At 39.3% G+C, this 20,349-nt stretch overlaps 1 protein-coding gene across 7 annotated transcripts in view; it reads right to left on the bottom strand.

Annotated features, from left to right (window-relative positions):
• TDRD3 (tudor domain containing 3) overlaps positions 1 to 18,028 on the bottom strand; it is a 172,451-nt gene extending 154,423 nt beyond the window's left edge. For 2 of the 7 annotated variants that reach the window (XM_070240328.1, XM_023621677.2), the window contains exon 1: positions 17,635 to 17,858. In XM_070240328.1, coding sequence (XP_070096429.1) covers positions 17,635 to 17,675 — 41 coding nt within the window. In that variant the 5' untranslated portion in view covers positions 17,676 to 17,858. Of the gene's footprint in view, positions 1 to 16,654; positions 16,864 to 17,634 lie in introns of those variants that run through there. The other 5 variants (XM_070240332.1, XM_070240333.1, XM_023621675.2 and 2 more) reach the window with 4 other exon arrangements.
• Between the last annotated feature and the right edge of the window lie 2,321 nt (positions 18,029 to 20,349).

Below are 20,349 nucleotides of genomic sequence, written 5' to 3'. Positions count from 1 at the left end.
AAGGAAGTGGAATAGCCAGATCGCTCATACATGGATGGTTGGAGTGTAAAATGTCACAGCCACTTTGCAAACAAAGGTTTAGCTATTTATTACAAAGTTAAACATAAATCTGCTCTATGGCCCATTAATTCCATCCCAGATATATATCTAAGAGAAATGAAAACACATGCCCACAAAAAACATTTGTACAAAAACGTTCATGGTTTTATTCATAATAAACAAAAACTAGAAACAACCCAAAATGTTTATCAACAGGAAAACGCCTAAACAAATTATGGCTTGCTCAAATATGTAATACTGCTCACCAATAAAAACGAATAAACTACTAATACAAGCAAAAACATGAATGAATCTTAAAAACACGTTAAGCTTCTAAGAAGTCAGACAAAAATCATTCCACCTTTACGATACCCAGTTACAGGAAAAATTAACTCATGATGACAGATGTCAGAAAAAGATGACCTGGGGGCAATGGGCCAGTGGAAGGGACACAGCATAAGAAAACTTTCTTGAGTGATGGAAACGTTTTGTCTCTTTTGGGGGATGGTGGTTACATAAATGTATACAACTATAAAAATCTATCACACTAAATACTTGAGTTGCATATTTTAAAATATGTTATTTATGCCAGAATTTAAAAAGAAAAGTCCACTGTACTTACTCAATAAACATTTGCTGAGTCCCTACTCTGTGACAGACATTGTACTAGTCCTGGAAATTTAAAGATGAAAAGAACATGGTCATTGACCTCAAACAAGTTCAGTTCCAGTGAAGCTTAGCTGACTTAAAGAAAGAGACACACAAATAATTATAGCACAATGAGCCTGAGATAGAATGTTACAGGAGCTCAGAGTAAGGACAGCTACTTCCCATCAAAGACTTTCTATAACAGGTGATGGCTGGTGATGGCTATGCTTTAAAATGATAGGCAAGAATTAACTAATTTAAATACAGAAAAGCATCACAGGCAGAAACAGCAAGATGAGAAATGGTACAGTGGCAGGATACAATATACCATATACATAAGAGACCCACAAGCAGGTTGATGTTGTTAGAGTATAAACTGTGGGGAAGGAGGAGAAAGAAAGGAAGCCAGAGAGAAACCAGAGGCCATACAAATCTTTGTAAGGAAAAACAGACATTATCCTGTAGGTGACAAGAGATCTAAAGGTTAGACAACCATTTTAGATAGCTCATTCTAACAGCCATAGAAAAGACTAATTGAGAGAGGAAGCAAGAAGATCAATCAGGAGGCTATTAATGTGCTAAGAATGAAGGCCTGAAGCGGAAAAATATTTAGAAGGTAAAACTGGCAGAACCAATTCTTAATTTAAATATAAGAGAATAGTTAAGAGTCAAAAATGACTCTGAGGTGACTAGTGAGATGAGTGCACCACCAACTATACAGAGTATAAAGAGAAGAATTTGGGAGATTGGGGAAGAGAAGCACAGTTAGAAGGATGGGGAGTTTGAGGTGTCTCCGTGATACCTAGTTCAAATCCTCTGGCAAGTGTTTCATAAACAAGGTTGCATTTTGAAATACAGGCCTAGGCAGATTTAGGGATCATCAGCATACAGAAATTAGTTTACATATGAAATCAAATGAGATTGATCAGTTAAAGAAGAATGAGATAGCCAAATGAAAACTGATATTGACAGTACCAACAGGGAAGGTAAGAAAAGGCAGGGAAGGGTGGGATAAGAACACTGTAAAAACACAGCAAATGAAAAATCAAAAAGGGAGGAAGAAACAAGAATTTTGCAGTGTTAGGGGAGACAGGAATACTGAATTTCAAGAAGTAGGTTGACCAATACTGTCCGGTGCAGCAAAGAGGTCAGTGAGGAAAGGCCTGAAACGTACCTCACTTGGAGGGCAGTGGTAACCAGCAAAAGCATTTCAGCAGTGTGGAAGAATCACAAGCCGCACTGCAGCAGACAGCAGAGGGGTCAGTAGGTGTGGGTGAGGAGATGGAAAGAAATAGAAAGACAAGCTCAAAGAATTCTACCTCTGAACACGAAGACATGTGCGCAACACTAAAGCAGCAACTTTCAAACCAAAGAAAAATGCCACAAAAGGCATCTGCAAAATATTTTCTTAGAAAGGAAACAGATCTTGTAGAAAAATGTCTTGCTTAATAAATATCTACTTATTAAATGAATGTTTTAAATATAGCTTCATTCACATACTAGCTTGAAAATAGCACTAAAATAAGAATGGAATTAGTAGTCGATCATATTAGCTCAATCACAGGAAAAGTGAGAGCAAGTATTCTCATCTAACAGTAATCACTGCTTTTTCATCAATAAGTTCTTAAAATTTCATTAGTAAAAAAAATAACGTCAGGGATGGCCCGGTGGCATAGTGGGTAAGTTCACGTGCTCCACTTTGCTGGCCTGGTGTTCTCAGGTTTGGATCCCAGGCATGGACCTAGCACTGCTCGTCAAGTCACGCTGTGGCGGCATCCCACGTAAAATAGAGGAAGACTGGTATGGATGTTAGCTCAGGGACAATCTTATTCTAGCAAAAAAGAAGAAGAATGGCAACAGATGTTAGCTCAGGGCCAATCTTCCTCACAAAAAAAATAAGTAAATAAATAACATCCCTACTGCTCTTCAGAAATCTAGATCTGGGGGCCAGCCCGGTGGTGCAGCAGTTAAGTGCACATGTTCCACTTTGGCAGCCAGGGGTTCACCGGTTCGGATCCTGGGTGCAGACATGGCAACACTTGGCAAGCCATGCTGTGGCAGCTGTCTCACATATAAAGTACAGGAAGATGGGCACAGATGTTAGCTCAGGGCCCGTCTTTCTCAGCAAAAAGAGGAGAATTGGCAGCAGATGTTGGCTCAGGGCTAATCTTCCTCAAAAAAAAAAAAAGAGAAGCAAAAGAAATCTAGATCTAAGAATAATATTGTCAGGACTTCCTCCTCTTCCTTTAGATGTCTTTACACTTAGAGATATCTTATTTATTGAAGAGAGTCAGTGAAATAAAGTAGGTAATTTTTGCTATGATTTGATAGCACATCACGTTAAATCTTAAATCACTACTTTATCAACTTACAAAACACAATTTTTGAGGCATCCAACAAACTTATGAACTCTTAAGCAAAGGACACCAAGAAGCCACCAGGACTAACACTAACAGAGTAAATAGTATTAACTGATTTTACTTTTAAATTAGGAGGGAGGAAGGAGATACACTGACAGAGAAGTGGCAATCTCTATTTCTTCAATTGCCCTTAAGAAAAAATGCACTGATGAAGTTTATCTCTAAAGAAAGTTTTACTTTAAATTGTCCCTGCCTGAATATTGATCTCTTAACCCATCCTTGAAACAAAAGCCAAAGTGATCTTTGTAAACTCAGCAAATCGGATCTTTTCATGGCCCTGATTTAAAACTCTGTGTGTATCTCTGAGCCAGGATGGTTCTCGGGGGATCCATCAAGGTATCCATATAAAGTTTGGCCATTTGGGAAAAGAAACAATTTTATTTGCACACATCTCACAATTTCATATGTAAAATTAATCATGATTTTTACAGAAAAACTAAAGTATTCTTCAAAATTACAATATTCTTTAAGTGTATGAATGACCTATAAAAACTGCAGAGGTCTGTTTAATTTAGCTAAAATTCAGGGCTGGCTTTCCCAGTAATGGTGTTTGCCCATACTGGTTACATTTGTTAAACGGCATGTTTACTTGTGATCACCATGTTGGTTATATCCCAGTACACCAAAGTGGTTAGAAGTGGAAAAGTTCTGATGAAACAATAACGCAACTTCTATAATGAGAATAATGTCAAAAATGGAAATCATGCACTGGATCCCAGTGAATATGAATCTCTGCATGGTGGAACTGATACTTCTACAAGTTTGAGGACACATATCCGAAAGGGAAAAATATGAATGAGTATGGCAACGGATATTGAAAAACTGGATTTCATTAGACCATTCATGCCTAGTCCCCTGAACACTGTTCAAAAAACTTCATCAATCTTTGTCAAATCAAGGCATGAAGTTATTTTTATTCAATAATTTACTTTCCAATCTAAAGCAATCAGCTTGTTACAGATAAATCAGGTAAATTTAAACACGATTGGCTACCAAATGTATTTTGTTATGTAAAGGCAAACCTATATTTCACTCAGGATTGATATGTTTTAACAGATTTTTCAACCTCACATCCACTCTGTTTCCTCCCCTTAAGCAGCACTGATTTGATAAAAACTATCTGTGGTCTAGGTTTTCTATAAAATCAAAAAGTTGTCCAGGTGTGATAGAAATTCTCAATTGAAACCAATGAAGGATTTCTATCTGCCCTAGGACATAATGGAAAAGTTCTATTAAAATCAGCAGACCATTTCAAAAACACCTGACAATTCTGTATTTGATAGAAAGCCCCATTGCAAGTACTGGCACATTCCTATCAAATAGTTAGGATTTACTAATCTGTGAGGTAGCTCCATTCGTACCAATCAGTACAAATAAGGATAAGAACAAGAATTGTGGCTGTTTTGGAAAGTTATTTTTGACAAATACTGGACAAGTAGCATGTACCACTTGTTCCAACCTCTTCTAAGTAACAAGGAATCAATAAAACTATTTCACTAATTACTTAGGGCAGAGATCAGCAAACTTTTTCTGTAAAGGGCCAGACAGTAAAAATGGTAGGTTTTGCAGGCCATAGGATCTCTCTACTCAACTCTTCCTATAACATAAAAGCATGGTCTAGCTGTGTTCCAATAAAACTTTATTCACAAAAAAAGCAGTAGGCCAGATTTGGCCCATGGGCAATAGTTTGCCAAGCTCTCACTTAGGGTAAAGCTATATAATCTTTCTTTCTTCAAAAACTAGATTCAAAAGATCTCTCTCAAAAATGTATCTAATTTTTAAAAAATTTATATTGTCCTATAAATTTACATATTACATAATTGGCTCCAAATATTTAATTTTTGAGGAGGACATCCCATTACTCCTTAAGCCAAATCCTTATTTACAAAAATAAAAGGCAAATGCACAGTAACAATGCAACATTTCAACAAGAACATGAAATTACGTCCCTTCAGCTTCTGAGACTTACTAAACTCAGAGCCATAATAAGAAACTGAATAGTGACAGTTTCCTTTCTCAAATGTCTTTCTATTCTTCCTGTACAAGTGACATAATATTAGATGAAATATTCTATTTGTACCATTTTATCTTTAACTTGAGACACCAATATTTATAAAATAACCAAGTGGTAAAATATACTTTATTATGAGATTTAAAATCCATAAGATATAAAGATTTTGTCTTTATCAAAGTAACCCTTTAAGAGGATATATAAGGTATTCTAAAAATGGAGTAAAGGACATCAACTTTTTCTAAAAGTGACACAACATCAGAAATCCATATATTCATATATGTGCAAACCATATGAATTTACTTACTGGCAACAATAAGTTATGAGAGTCCAGGCTAAACATACAATAGTAAGAACTGCAAGTATTTACTCACCATATGACAATCAGCATTCTAAGCACACTGTGTGTATTAACTTGTTAATCCTCATAACTATACTATGGGTTAGGTGCTGCAATTGGCACCATTTAACAGACGAGCAAACTGAGGCAGTGAGCAGTTAATTAATGTGCTCAAGGTTGTAGCTAATCAGGGGCTGAACCAGGACTGACCCCGGCTCAAGAGAGCTGGACTTCAGAGTTCATGCTCTTAACCACCAACCATAATGCTCTCAAGAAGCAGGCATCAATCTAACTGAAGATTAAGGGTACACAGTGGTGTTTTTGTAACTGTTTTCCCTTCCTCAGTAATCCCTCATGATAATCCAGTTTTGTGGTGTAATTCGAATTAACTAATAATTGAATATAAATTTTTAACTATTCAAAATTATGCAATTTACTAATATTAGTTTCAAACACAAACTGATTCAAGCTTGCAAGTCTATTCCTTGACAGCACTTTCACAATGCTGGCTTCCCGCTGACTTGCTAGTTCATGTATACTGGGTACACAGATAAAAAAGAAAAAAAAACGGTGCTGCAGCGCAAGACCAGACAGGCTATAACAGCAACAAGCAAGCTGAATATTACAAAAACATTCAATCAAACAGCCTATTTTTCCACATTGAAAGTATCTGTCTCAGATACATAGAGATCTGTAACCATAAATTTTTTAAATATACTTTTGCTTAAAGCATTATCAATAACTATAAACAATTCAATTTACACATGAAAGTTATTGTGATAAGGTGAAACATTTTAAAAGACCACCAACAGTCCAATTCAATTTTATTTTGCATGAAAACATGTTGAGGCAGGAAGAACTCAAACCATGTCAAGCAATGTTAGTCAATATGCCAACGGCACAGATAAATCACATAACACCAACTGTAAACTAATACTAGTTCATAACTAAAAGTACAAGAAAGTTACAAATTACATTAAAACGGTATTCTCTCAAAACAAACATGACCATTCCTTAATGTGTCATACTAGGTATCAGTACATGATTAAACCAAGAAGACTTGAAATTATCTTTTATAAACAAATAAAATACATACCATACATACTACTTATTATTACAGAATGACATATAACTAGGAAAAGAGGGCTTTACAAGCTGAAAAGTCCTTCACAAACATAAGATCCCCACTAAAAATAATATAACTGTTTAAAGTAGAATATTAACAAGCATAAAATCAAAAAAAAGTGCCTCGTTGATTCATACCAATTCATGCAACTTTACCATAATCTGAACAATATCACTGAGTGAAAAATTCCAAATATGTCCAGGTAGAACAGAAGTACTCCAAGTGCAGTCCATGGATCAGGGCCAATCTTCAAACTCCTTGTTACTGCCCCACAACGGACTAAGTACAGAAACTGAAGTAAACATTTAGAAACTTTTAGACCAATCTGACATTACTGCAAGATTGTATAGTGTATAAAAGTATTGATCCGTGAAAAATTGGAAGTTTTTAAAATTTTTAAGTTTTTAAATTTTTAAATTTAAAGACAGTTTGAGAATCACTCAGACCACATTTCTCAGAATCTCTTTCAGGTAAGTGAGGCTAAGTTCTTAGAAACCAAGGACATAACGTGTGCCACATTTCCCATCAGGCAATTGACTCTATGGCTCTCTACTGTCCTCCTCTTTCCTGCTAGCTGAAATTTAGATGTGACAGCTACTCTGTGATGACAATGAAGACAATGCCAAGGCCCTAGAGTAGTCCTTCGCGAACTTGAATGTACAAAAGAATCACTGGGAGAACACAGATACTGATTTAGCAGGTCTATGGTGGACAGCAAGAATCTATATTACTAACAAGCTACCAGGTAATGCCAATGCTGCTGGTCTGAGGACCACACCTGGAGCAGCAGGTGTTAGGAGACAACAAAGCAGTAAGATGGAAGGAACCTGGGTCCCTAAATGACAGCACAAAGCAGAATTTCCCATCTCTCTGTGCTGTTTTGTGGCAGAGGAAAAAACGGATCTGCGCTTTAGACCTTTGTAATGTGGAGTCTCTGTTACATCAGCCTAGCCTTCAACCAGACTAATATAGAGTAATTTGTAAATATTAGAAAGATATATCTCAGGCCAGATTTGTATTTTAACTAAATTAATATCAATGTAAATGCTTATTCCCAAAAGTATAAACTGGTAAAAACTTCAAGGCCCTATTGCACTTTCAAGATAATCAGACTTCAGTATGCACACCATGATTTCTGCCATGTATCATTTAAATATTAAGTCCTTTCTCAATACCCTGTACCCATTAAAGTCCACACCACTACACTGGACTGTTTTTGTCATGATGTCAAATCAAAATCTCAATTTGTTAAAGTCCAATTTGTTAAGAAACTACATCTAATTACACAAAGATGTCCTTCAATTGTGAACTATCACTACAAAAGAAATCTTGTCTTCATAACTGACAGAAAATTTAATGAGTACAATGGCAGGTGTCTTTGTGTAGCAAAGAGTGGCTCGATACGTTTACCAACAAAGCTAAATGCTATTTTGGGTGGTCACTTTGCACCATCAGTGATGTAAACACAAACACAAAAATGAACACTGAAATTTCACAGTATTCGTATAGCAATCATGTTTTTAATATATGTATATAAAATACTTTCATTATTTATAAATTTTTAATTATCAAAGAAACACCTAATTAATACATGCTTAATAGAGACTTCTGATGGATGTGTAACTAAATGAACAAGGAAAAAAACCAGTAAAAACAAAGCAAATAACCACAACCAGAAAAAGCAGTCAAAAAATTTATCAGCAACAACCAAAATAAGGAAAAAGTACATCCTAATCCTGTAAAACTTCAAAATGTAGCAACCAAAGAAGATTGTGATGGGTCCCCAGTACTAACTCTACCCCATCCCTCCCCAAGAAGCACAGCTGAGGAAAGAAGTCAAATTAACACAACCCTGGAAAAATCTCACTATTACTCACAATTTAGAGTGAAAGACTCAGGAAATCAGCAGGCAGCCTGGACAAAAGATCATGGTAAACCCCTAGGAGTAGAAGCCCTTGCACACAACTTAGGCTCTCAGCTCAGGCAGGCAGGGTCACTCGTAGCTGCCGTTCTGAGTACGGTGAACTGAGGAAGGACACTGACAAGGAGCCTACTGCACATGGTTTGTGTCCTAAGTAGAAACATATACATGGTCTTTTCTGGTGTTCATAAGTGAAGGTTAACAAAAGAGCAGTGCTCGGCAGTGCCCTCAGGTAAAACCCCAGTGGAGTGAAACCCTATGCCAGCTTACTGGACTGCAAAGTGGCTAAATGCCTACTTGTCTGCCTCATCAAAGGCTCTAGAAGGAATTACAGCCTGTCATCCTAACATGTTTCTAACCAGAAACCTCGAGCTAACAAGCAATTCTGAAATATCAAAATGAAAAGTAAAAACTTGTAGACTATCTCATAAAATATCAAATGTGTAAAGAAATAATCAGGACCTGGGACAAACTTATATCAACTTAACAAACTTCTGAAAATAGTTTCTATTAACATTGCTTTGAGAGAGAATATTTCAAAGCCCTTATGGAAATGGTTGTCCCAAGCAAAGAAATTTTATCAACGTATTTCAAAATCTACATCTAACTGAATACAAATATATATTTGTAAGTGTATGTATTTATATCTAGTTAGAAGTTATCAATTAATAAAGAAAGGTTTGTGTAACAGGTTATTTCTTACATTTCCGTAGAGATTACAATTTTTAACGAAACATTTTTAATTTCACATTTCTTTCAGAAATAACAATTTTCAACTCTACAAAAAGCTTGAGCAAGTTTCATGTTCCTTGAGAACACAAAAACAATATGATGAAGGATACTAAGACTAATTAAGATGAAACTAACACTCATTCCACAAGCATTTAAGCGCGTACTGTGTACCTCACATCCTGCCAAATGCTAGGAATACTACAGAAATATGAAAAGGCTTGATCCTTGCCTTACAGACGTTTACAAAATAATAAGTCAGCAAACTATTTTAACTAATTAATTATACTTATGTTTAATGTTTCATATTAGGTACTTTATAAAATCCACCTTTATTAACTTTCAAACTTCTCAAGGTTCTGCCTAGGAATTTAGTAAAATGAAAATTTTTTTCTTAACATCTTCACTTAAATATCCATGACAGATCGTCTTCTGAAAAGCTGCAGTTGAATTTTATATTTAGGAGTTTGGGCGGGGTTTGGGGGAAATTTAAAAAAAGGACCTTCAGATATCTAAATTCATAAACAACGTTTTAAAAATTGCTCTAACATCAGAAAGTCAATAAACTACTACTGACCTAATCAAATAATCTTGTCACAGAACTCTTAAGGATACATGCATTTTCTCTTTTTAGTAAAGTCAATGATTTCATAATACATTCCAATGCTTTTTTCCCCCTCTCTGGCAGCTCCCTAAAGGCTAATTCTCCTTTGAAAATGCTGAAATTCCTCAGTGCTTGAACCTAGCCTCTTCTTACTCAAATCCTGGTCTTTAAATCATCAGTGCTGTCTAAGAGAAATATAATGCAAGCTACATATGTAATTTTAAATCTTCTAGTAGGCAAAGTAGTCACATTTTAAAAAGTAAAGACAAACAGGTGAAATTAATAATATATTTTAACACAATATATTGAAAATATTATTTCAACATGTAAACAATATAAAAATTAATGCGAGATTTATGTTCCCTTTTTGTAGTAAGTCTTCCAAACTCAGTGTGTATTTCACATTTACGGCACATCTGAATTCGGACTAGACACATTTCAAGTGTTCAGCAGCCACATGTGGCTAATGTCTACCAAAGTGGACGTTTGCCTCAGCTGATCTCCCCCATGCACTGCTGCAATCATCAGCTCTACTCAAATGACTTCAAATTTCTCTCTCTAATCCAGCTTCTCTTCTGAGTGCAAGATTAATGTTTCCTAATGCCTAAGTGGTATCTTATTTTAGATGACTCAAAGGCACCTCACACTCAAACAATGTCCAGCTTCAATTCATGATCCACCCTTCAAAAATGTTCTCCTCTTCTAAAAGTCCCTATCTGTATTGTTGTAATCAATTCGGGTATATAGCCAAATACCTAGAAATCAGCCCCCTGACACCTCCCTCTTTCTCACTCCCACGTGAATCCATCAAAAACTTCTGTCCATTTTACCTCCTAAATATCTCTCAATTCAATCTACTGCTCTCCATCTCAACCATCACCACTGCTCCACTCATCTACTCCTGCCCAGACCTAATCCATTTTCTTCAATGCAAGGATATCTTAAAATTTAACTATGATGTCATCCCTACTTCAACCCTCCCAGCCTCTGATAAGACTTTCAACTGATTTCTGTTGCCTCCATAATAAAAACAAAACTTACCATAGCCTACAAGGCCCGAGCTGCAAGATCTAGCTCCTGAGTATCTACCAGTATTTCACTAGACCGCCTTTCTGTCTTGCCTTCCACCCAAACTATCCTTCAGATCTTTGTACTCAGTATGTTCCCTACCTCCATATGCCCTTTGCATATCCTGCTTCCCCCTTAATTAGTCTATTTAATTCCCACTCTCCTCCAGATCTCAGAGAAGCATTCCCTGATCACCATGAAGACACCAAATTTCCATTTTATAGGCTCTGAAGGAAACATGTCCCTTCTCTCCTTTAGTTATATTTTACAGATAGAATATTTTTAAATATGTAATTAATGGCTTTCTCCCCATAAGACTACATCTGATTATACTAAAGAAAGTGCCTGCCACAAAATGTTCAATAATTATTTGTTGAATGAGTGCATCAATACAATTGCCTTGTTTTTTCCCCAAGACAAAGACCAGACACCATATTATGAGATGGCATATACAACATTACCATCACTAGCCTGCCAGACTTCCCAAGTCTGGGTTAACTACTCTCAACAATACGCTGCAAGTAAAATACTAGTGTATAACAAACATGTTTAAATTCTGCCTGTGTTGTACATCATCCCAACAACAAACACAGTACTTTGTGTACAAGAGGCATAAATATTTACTACGTGTATTTCAGTACACACATTACGGTATAAGGTTATATATTTCTGTGCATTATGACTGACTTATTGTTGTAAAGACATTATACCTTCACTTTCAGTAGCACTATACTAAAGAAAGTGCCTGCCACAATAAGATATCTTGTTGAATAGCTATGAGGTACCCAACGAGATGAGGGATGAGGGGAGCTATATGTCTCTACTTTAAAGGCTATAAAACTGTAAGATGTGTGAGAAGTGCTCACACATGCACATAGACTCACATCCATCAAGTATGGGCGTGAAACCTGAAGGGGTTACAGCACTCAGGTACATGTAAGCTCTGTCCAGCCCTGTAGCACGAGGTGGTTCTTTCCTTGTTCTCTACATTACCAATATGCTTCTTTTCTGCTCAGTATCTTTGATGTGACACCCATGTTAATACTTTACATTATCACCACACATTTCTTGCCCCTTCTTCTCCACTTTTGTCATTCCATGACTTCACAATTGTTTCTCAATTTTTACATGAAAATTTTTGCATTGCTAGGAGTACAGTCTGCTTTTTCTAAAAAGTATGTGGAGGTAAAGGTACTTCTAGATCCTACACCTTTCAAAAAGTCAGAATTTCTAGATGGATGGGACTTAACTGTAACATGGTTAAGTCAAAATGCCAATATTCTTCTTTTGTCAAAAGGAGAAAACATAAGCCAAAAAGTTGATATAGTTATATTTTTATGGTTCTCAAAATGTTACTGTGAAATTTTTACTTGATTTAACAAATGCCGCTGTGTGAGAAGAGAAAATTATTTCCCTTTGCTGAGGTAGCAAGTTTCTTTTTATACCCCCTTTATGCTCGAGGCAGTCAAGTCTACAGGCAGTTGAAACTAGATTTATAGATTATTCACCAAAAAAGCACTGCAAAAAGCACTGCAAACAGCACCTTGAAACCTGAAAACCTGCACCGTTTATCAGAATATCCAGTCATTTTTTGCAGATTACAATATCAATAGAAGCAGCCAGGTGATATGTAACATATTTTGAGAGAGAAGGTCAAGAAGGCTTACTACCTTTACCACTATAATTTCACAAACAATATAAACCAAAGAGATGGTTACAAATGCTCATGAAAGAAACAGGAAATATTTCAAAATAGAAGGATGTCTCCAATAAGCTCCCCTGAAAACCAAATATAAAGGAATTGGTTTCTTCTAGTGTTTTTCAGCATGATCTATTATTCTGTTTCATTTAAAAAGTATCTTAACAGTTCTTATCCTGCCCAAAAGAGAGTACCAAGAGTATACTTATATCAAAGTGGTAATGATAAAGTATTTTATAATTCCAGATAATAAAAAAATCTTGCATTTAATATACAACTTTATAAAGAACTACCAATATTTTTTACAAATATACCTATGCCTAAGAGTTAGGCTGGACTACGATGAGGGGACAAAACTTCTGACACCCTTCGCATAAACTCTTATTGTATGATTATTACCAACAGTGTATTATATGAAGGGACAGTTATATTGCTAATGCTGCAAAGGTTGTTTCTCACTGGAAGACTGCGATCATTCACCAGCAGTCTCCTGGGGAATGCATCTCTCAGAAAACTGAAACCAAACAAACAAAAAAGGCACAGGGATGAGCTGCAGAACAGGAATCTGACTTTCTTGGTCTTGATCATCAATGCGTTTGGGAGGAAGCACCTATATGAAGGGATGTGAAAAGAAGCTCTCCATCAGTGAATAGGTCAAAAGGTAGGAATTAGAAATTCCAGCAAAATGTCCTGAAGTTGTCCCCCCTCTTTGGAGTAGCTATCTCAAGGCAACAATGGAATAGGGCAGGCCCCTCCAGACAAGACAGTAATAACACTTTATAATCCATAATGCCATTGTGCTGCTTATTTTCTCTGTTTATCCTATGGTTGTTCTCCTCTAGTACTAAATTTTGATAAAGACTTTTATAAGCTGTAGTCTTTCTTAGTTTTTCAAAGGCAAAACAAAGGGATTGGAGTTTGGTATACACTTGAGTCAGAGGATGTCAGCTTGGGGTAGCAGCAGTAATCAAAGAAAGATAACCCCAAAAAGTAAGGTGAAATTCACAGGTGAAAGTTAAGAAACAGACCTTTGTGTTCATCCTCTTTCCCTCCAAACTTGCCCTCCTCCCAAAAAATAAAAACAAAAACAAAACCCCAGAGCACAACCTGGTTAAATCTTCAATGTTACAAACCAGGGGTTTCTAAGAAAATATAATTTTTCAGAACAAAGTGGAAACACACTATTTCTAATGCTACCTTATTGTATCTTCAACTCAAAACTGCCAGGTAAAGCAAAGATATACAGTATAGTGCCTTACCTTTTCAGATAATCCTAGACTTCAACAAATACAGAATTAACCAGATTTGCTGATAAGCCTAATCAGCAATTAGATGAGCCACTGCAAGGTAAAGGTTTCTTTGATTCCAATACCATCACTCCTAGAATAAGCACCTCATCTTTCCCAAAGAAAAAAGTAAATTTATATATCACAAAATGCTTTAATCCCATTTTCAATTTTGAAATATGTTATTTTTGATCAAAAATTTAAATTAGAAGTGGCCACCACGGTTTTGTGGAAATGAGTACTGAATCTTTACCCTAGACATTTGGGCTATAGTCTTCCTTCTGCTACTTGTAATTCTGAGAAAGTTGTTGACACTCTCTGTGCCTCAGTGTCCTCATCTGCACACCGAAGGAGTTAAACTATAAATTCACTAGTTCTCTGGAAAATAACTTTCCAAAAACACAAACACAGCTGATTATGTTCCTCTAACATGCTTCTATTTAGAAAAAGAAGTTTCAAAAGGCTGATATTTCTATAAAAAAATTTCAAGAGAGTCACAAGTTGGTAGAAATACACGATTCCTCCTTAAGGGAAATCTCTAAAGAGAAAAAACAAAAAAGGCAGACAGTAAAGTAACTCTGTTATCTAGACAAATCTAGAGTCAAATCTCTCCTCTCAGTGAAGTTATTCTATGCATATAATTAAGCATTACAAAGAACCAAAGTAACATTTAGCACATTATTTAAACATAACCACTATTGTACTGTAGAAGTCCTTGAAACTTTTTTTTAATAAAGTCTTCTTTATTTTTTATTTTTTTTTTTGAGGAAGATTAGCCCTGAGCTAACTACTGCCAGTCCTCCTCTTTTCTGCTGAGGAAGCCCGGCCCTGAGCTAACATCCATGCCCATCTTCCTCTACTTTATACGTGGGATGCCTACCACAGCATGGCGTGCCAAGCGGTGCCATGTCCGCACCCGGGATCCGAACCAGCGAACCCGCGAACCTTGGGCCACCAAGAAGCGGAACATAGGAACTTAACTGCTGCACCACCGGGCCGGCCCCAGTCCCTGAAACTTTTAAGTTCAAATCAGCAAAACCTAATGTTTTCTACACTACTGGTCACCTAAGGAAAAAAAATTATTAAGTCTGCCAGGTGGCTACTGTTGGAGTTGTATTGTAAAATACTGATGGGGGGATGGGAGTTCTTATGAAGATTAAAGACTTAAGAGAAAAAAATGCACTAAAAAAAATAAATTGGAATCATAGTTCAGTCTATATAGATCATCTGCACCCCCTGAAGATCACATTTTCAGAAACATAACCCACTCAGTGCCAAATACTTCCCTAACCTGCTATTTTAGGTAAAGCTGACAGAAGAGATTTAACAATAGTTTAGGTGTGTTAGCATCCATTTCTTTCTAGCCTTACAAGTAATTAAGTAAATAGACCGAGTACCAAGAAAAATGGTTTTGTCAGTGACAATAATAGAGAATTCCAAGAGTTAGAGGAAACTCAGGATGTCAGAGCTGAATGAGTTGGTCAAAGCTGCTCTATGATCAAAAATTCTCCTTCCAGTTCTTTTCTCTGCCTAAACCTTTGAGATTCTGTATTTTAACATAGTAAGCCTCTACTTGCATACAAGATAGAATACAAACCACCTGAAAGCCTAGGATATCCTCTTGTCATCTTTGGCACTCGTCTAGTCTGTTCAAGACGCATCAGGAATTACATGAAACTCCCAAACTCCTAGAAAGATAGTCTTATCAGCCCTCCTGCGTTTGAGTCTCTGCCACACAAAAGCAGCAGAGTCTGGTGGAATAAAGAAACGTGTAAACAGACAACTTACAACACAAAGTGGCAAATGTTACAATATAACACTGGTGGGACTTACAACAAAATAACAAAGCAGGGAGGAACTCTATCTAAACTTGGGCAAAGGCCCTGGCTAGAGAATTCTGACTGGCAGGGGCATTCCAAGGTCAACTGTATCAGACTTTATGGAGAATCTACAATGTAGTGCTGCTCCCTGGCACCACAGATACACAGAGAAACAAGATGCAGTTTCCTACCCCTTAAGGAGCTTAGAATCCAAAGAACAATTTAGTATGTGTTTGGAAACGAAATAATGAGAGTAGCCTTTTTAAAGAAGGCAGAGTCATGTTGGAAAGCAGTCGGAGACTAAGTTTGTAAATGAAATCTTATTATTAGTTTGAAGAGCTAAGGCTGAATCTAATGAAAAATAGGGGAAAATTAAAATAGAAGAGTGATCCAAAATTATTCAAGACAACCTCATGAGATAAGGAAACTGAAGGTTTCCAGTTAAAAGAACAAAACCAAAACTGAATAAGGTGAGTTTTTAGCTCTACAGTTTGTTATACTAATGGAGTTCCATGAAAAAACCGCAGGAACAATAATGCACAATAGTTAAAAGCACCAGATTTCAACCAGCCCCCCTGAGCTCACCATTCAACTCCACCACTTTCTAGCTATGTCATTTTTGGAAAGTTACTTAAAACTTCTCTGCCTCAGTTTCCTCATCTGTAAAATCGGGTGCCTGTAGAAGCAGAAGCAGTTTCTTCAAAACACAGGTGTTATTATACCACTCTACTAAAAAACTTTATTTACAAAATCAAATCTACATCTTTAACGCACTTTAGCCTCCATAATCTGTCCCCAACATTTCTCGTCTTAATCCTCATTGGATACCCTCCTACTTCCACGAACCACAAGGATCTAGTGTCAGTTCTGCAAACCAGTAAGCACTTTGCCACTTCTGTGCCTCATCTCCGGCGGCTGTATGTCTAGAAGGCCTTTCACTCACCATCTTTAAAAGCCCACTCCTCCAGGAAATTGACTCTCCTCCACCTCCAATTCCAGAGCACACCTGCCTGCTCCCCCGTACAGTTTACTATTCCCTCTGTTTTTGTGTTTGTTCTTTTAATGCCTCCCTCTCTTCTCCTTTCACTAAGACAGTGAACTTCCAGCGAGCGGGGGCAAATGTTTTTCATCCTCGCTCCCATCCCTCATCTCAGACTGTGCCTACACAGGCCTGGAAACGCTTACTGAATTACACTGGACGTTTACAACCGTCATGGCCGCAGTTGCAGAAACTGCTTCATTTCGCATAAATTTTTATTGCTTTCAGATCCTGAAATCTTGACATGAAACGTCTTTAAAAATCAGAACATCGCCATCCTTTCGAGAAAAGTTCTACGGAGCACCCACACGAGTTGACAATGCGGTCACTCTGAGCTCCAGAAGTTGGGTACGTGCCCCGGAGGGCAGCTGCCCCGGGTCCCGACTGTCCTCCGAAATGAGGAGAAAGAGGCGGCGGGGCGGCCCGGGCAGCACGGCCGGGCTCCAGTCCGCCCCCAACTTCCCGCGGGCCTCGGGGCTGCGGCCGCGCTCGTCCCCCGCCGCCGCGCCTCGTTCTCCAGCCCTCGCCGGCCCTGGTCCCGCCGGAGCGACACCCCCGGCGCGGCAGGTCCTCCCGGGCGGATCCGCTCGGGCCTGCGCCCCGGCCGCCCTGCCGGCCCTGCCCGCGGTGCCCAGCCTCTCCGCGGCCCGCCGCCCGGGGCCCAGGCCGCGCCGCCGCCGCCGCCGCCCCGAGGGGAGCGGGGTCACTCGCTGGGCTCCGCGTGGCGCCGGGGGCGGAGCCGGCCCGGAGGGCCCGGGGAGAGGCCGGGGGCGGGCAGCGGCCTCCGCCTTCCCCGACACGCACCCCACCGCCCCCAGCCCCAACCCTCCTGGGAGCCCCGGCCCGCGTCCGCAGCCGGGCGGCCGGCGGGACTCGCCACTTACCAACCCGCCTGGGACAACGCCGCGCCGGGGACCTCGGCCATGGTCGCTGCTTAGGCCGGGGGTGGTGGGGGGCTGGGGTGGGGGTGGGGGGGAGGCCTCCTACTTGAGACCAAAAAAAAAAAAAAGAAAGAAAAGAAAAGAAAAAAAAAAAAAAAACTCCTCTGGTCGGCTGTGCAACTGGGCATGCTCAGTGCGGCCGGCGCTTCCGCGTGCGGGTTCCGCTCGCCGCGTTTTCCGAGCGGCCGCGGGAGCAAGCCCGGCGTGGGGCGGGAGGCTGCGGCGCGCCCCCGGCGGTGGTCCGCCTGAGAGGAGTGGGGCCGGGACGTAGGGGTCCGGTTGGTCGCCAAGACCGCGAGCCCTGGCCTCTCCACCGAAGGGTGGCTGGTTTTTGTTTGGGACACTTTTCCGAGTTGCACACCTTGGAAACGAGTGGGGCGGTTCTTTGTAGAGCAGGCGGCAACGTCGGCGTTGCCACTGCCGACAGGCGGTCACCTCGGAGAGGGCGGGATAATGCTAGAGTGCCGGTTGCGGGGAAGCGCTTCCAGTACGGCACTAAAAAAGCCACGTTTCGGGCAATAAAACTCAAAGGTAAGGCATTCCCAGCCCAGTCTGCACAGAACATTTTACTTTCTTGTAACGACTCGCTCCATTCACCCCGCTTTTCGACGCGCCCCGACGCAAAGAAAAGAATGCAGTCGGGTTTTTTGGAGGCCCCACCGGCAAAGCGGGTTGTCCAGGTCGGACATAATGGAAGTGAATGGTCAACCCAAGAAAACCTGCACTTAAGGGACGTGAGAAAATCGGGAAGTTGTGTCAGTGCTTGTTTTTCTTGTCGCTGTGCCACTGGGCCTGATCCTACCCCACCCTGGGACGTTGGTGCGTACACTTCAAAGCATGGTTCCCATGCCCGTTAAAAGCCATCTGACGGGTAAAGCTCAGGGGCGGATCCCCGAGTGAGCATGCGCGGCGGCGTCGCCGAGCGGCGCGAGGGCGCTCTAGCGCGATTGGGCGGCCGAGACCCACGCTAGCCAATCAGGGAGGAGCAGGCGGAAGAGGCCGCCCCCTGGGGAGACTAAAAGTTTGCCCCACCCTCCAAGGTGTTTCACCTCTACGATGCGCTCGGGAAAAGGAAGCTTTTGAGCGTCTGTGGTCCCAGCTGCCAAGTCTAGGGCAGAGACTGTTAAGAACTTAAACCACATTGCGGCGGTTGCTTCATCTGAAGCAGTCATAACAAACACAGACTTAAAGCAGAGACTGCGGAACTGGGCAGAGCCGCTCCTGCGACTGGGGAGTAAATTGACAGTTACAGAAGGAAAGAGATAGTTGCCCTGGGTGGAGCTAAAATGGCTTAGTACAAATTTTTCTCATTTTAACTTGGGTGTTCCATGTGGGCTTCCCGAAAGTCATAGTTTTAAAATCTCAATGCTTAGCTTAGCTCTAATGGTATTGAAATACGTTTTCAAGCAGTTTTAGAATCAGAAATAACTCCATCCTGTTCCCTACAATTTATAGTAATATGCAATGTTTAAGCCATTGTATGCTACAAATATATTTCGATAGGCACCAGTCATCATATCCTGGAGTCAGGAAAAGATTTACCATTCCGAAAGTAAATAGGTGACTCAAAATTAAATTGCTAATCATTTTTGTTGGTTGTTAAATAGTATCTTTTCTTACAAATTATTTACGTTTTGCAATTAGCGTGGCTTGATAACAATGAAAATGATATGTTGTCCTAATCATCAGAATTCGTCACTGCTTAATGTGAAGGCTTTACACATTTGTTCTCACATGAAGTGTAATACAACAAGAAATTATCATTGCGTGCTGCCTACAATAACTTTAATAAAACGCTCCACAGAACACTAAGTTCCCATACTTCAGGAAATGCTTTAAAGAATGGGTTGAGGATTCACCTTGCAGAAATTTGAAACAGTATGAGCATCAAAAAGAATAATTACAATAATTGAAGAAAAATTTGGATAAAGAAAATGCATGAGTTCAGAGTGCCACTAAAAGAAAACCAATAAGGGAGGATGAAAACTTTTCTTTCAGAGGAATACCAGATAATAAATGTAAAACAAACAATAAAATTAGAAAAATCATGATTTTCCAAATCGATGACAGTTGATTCAGGCAAAGTTATCAGAGGATGCTGCAAGCCACTGGGTGAATGTTTGTAGGAGTACAGGATCTTCACATGCTCTCAAAGTATCAAGCCATAACTTACTTATTACAAAAGGGAAAACATACCTTTACCTTAAAAAAAAAACCACTGCCTTAAACAGGTGACAAATGCTGGAATCACTAATAATGGGATAATCTGATATTATGTGCTTACTAATGTAATGCAATTAGAAATATACATCATCTAAGAAATACTCTTGCCAAAATTGTTTAACTTGAATTTAACCAAGCTTCTAGACAATGGTTCCCAACCAAGGGGTGGATCCCCACCCTACTCCCCACCTCGTATTCCGCAGGGCACATTTGACAATGTCTAGAGACATTTTTGTTTGTCATAAACAGAGGGGGGAGAGTTGTTACTGCATCTCATGGGTATAAGCCAGGGATACTGTTAAATATCCTGCAAGGCACAGGACAGCCTACCCCAAACTAAAGATTAGCTGGCCCAAAATGTTGAGAAGCCCTGGTCTAGATATAATCACAAATCTAAAGCATATGTAGGCGATATTGGAATAAGTTAAACATGAA

The sequence above is a fragment of the Equus caballus genome, chromosome 17, assembly GCF_041296265.1.
Source record: "Equus caballus isolate H_3958 breed thoroughbred chromosome 17, TB-T2T, whole genome shotgun sequence".
In the NCBI taxonomy this organism is placed as follows: Eukaryota; Metazoa; Chordata; class Mammalia; order Perissodactyla; family Equidae; genus Equus; species Equus caballus.
The sequence above is the reverse complement of the archived record's forward strand: the minus strand, read 5'-3'. Positions and strand labels throughout refer to the sequence as shown.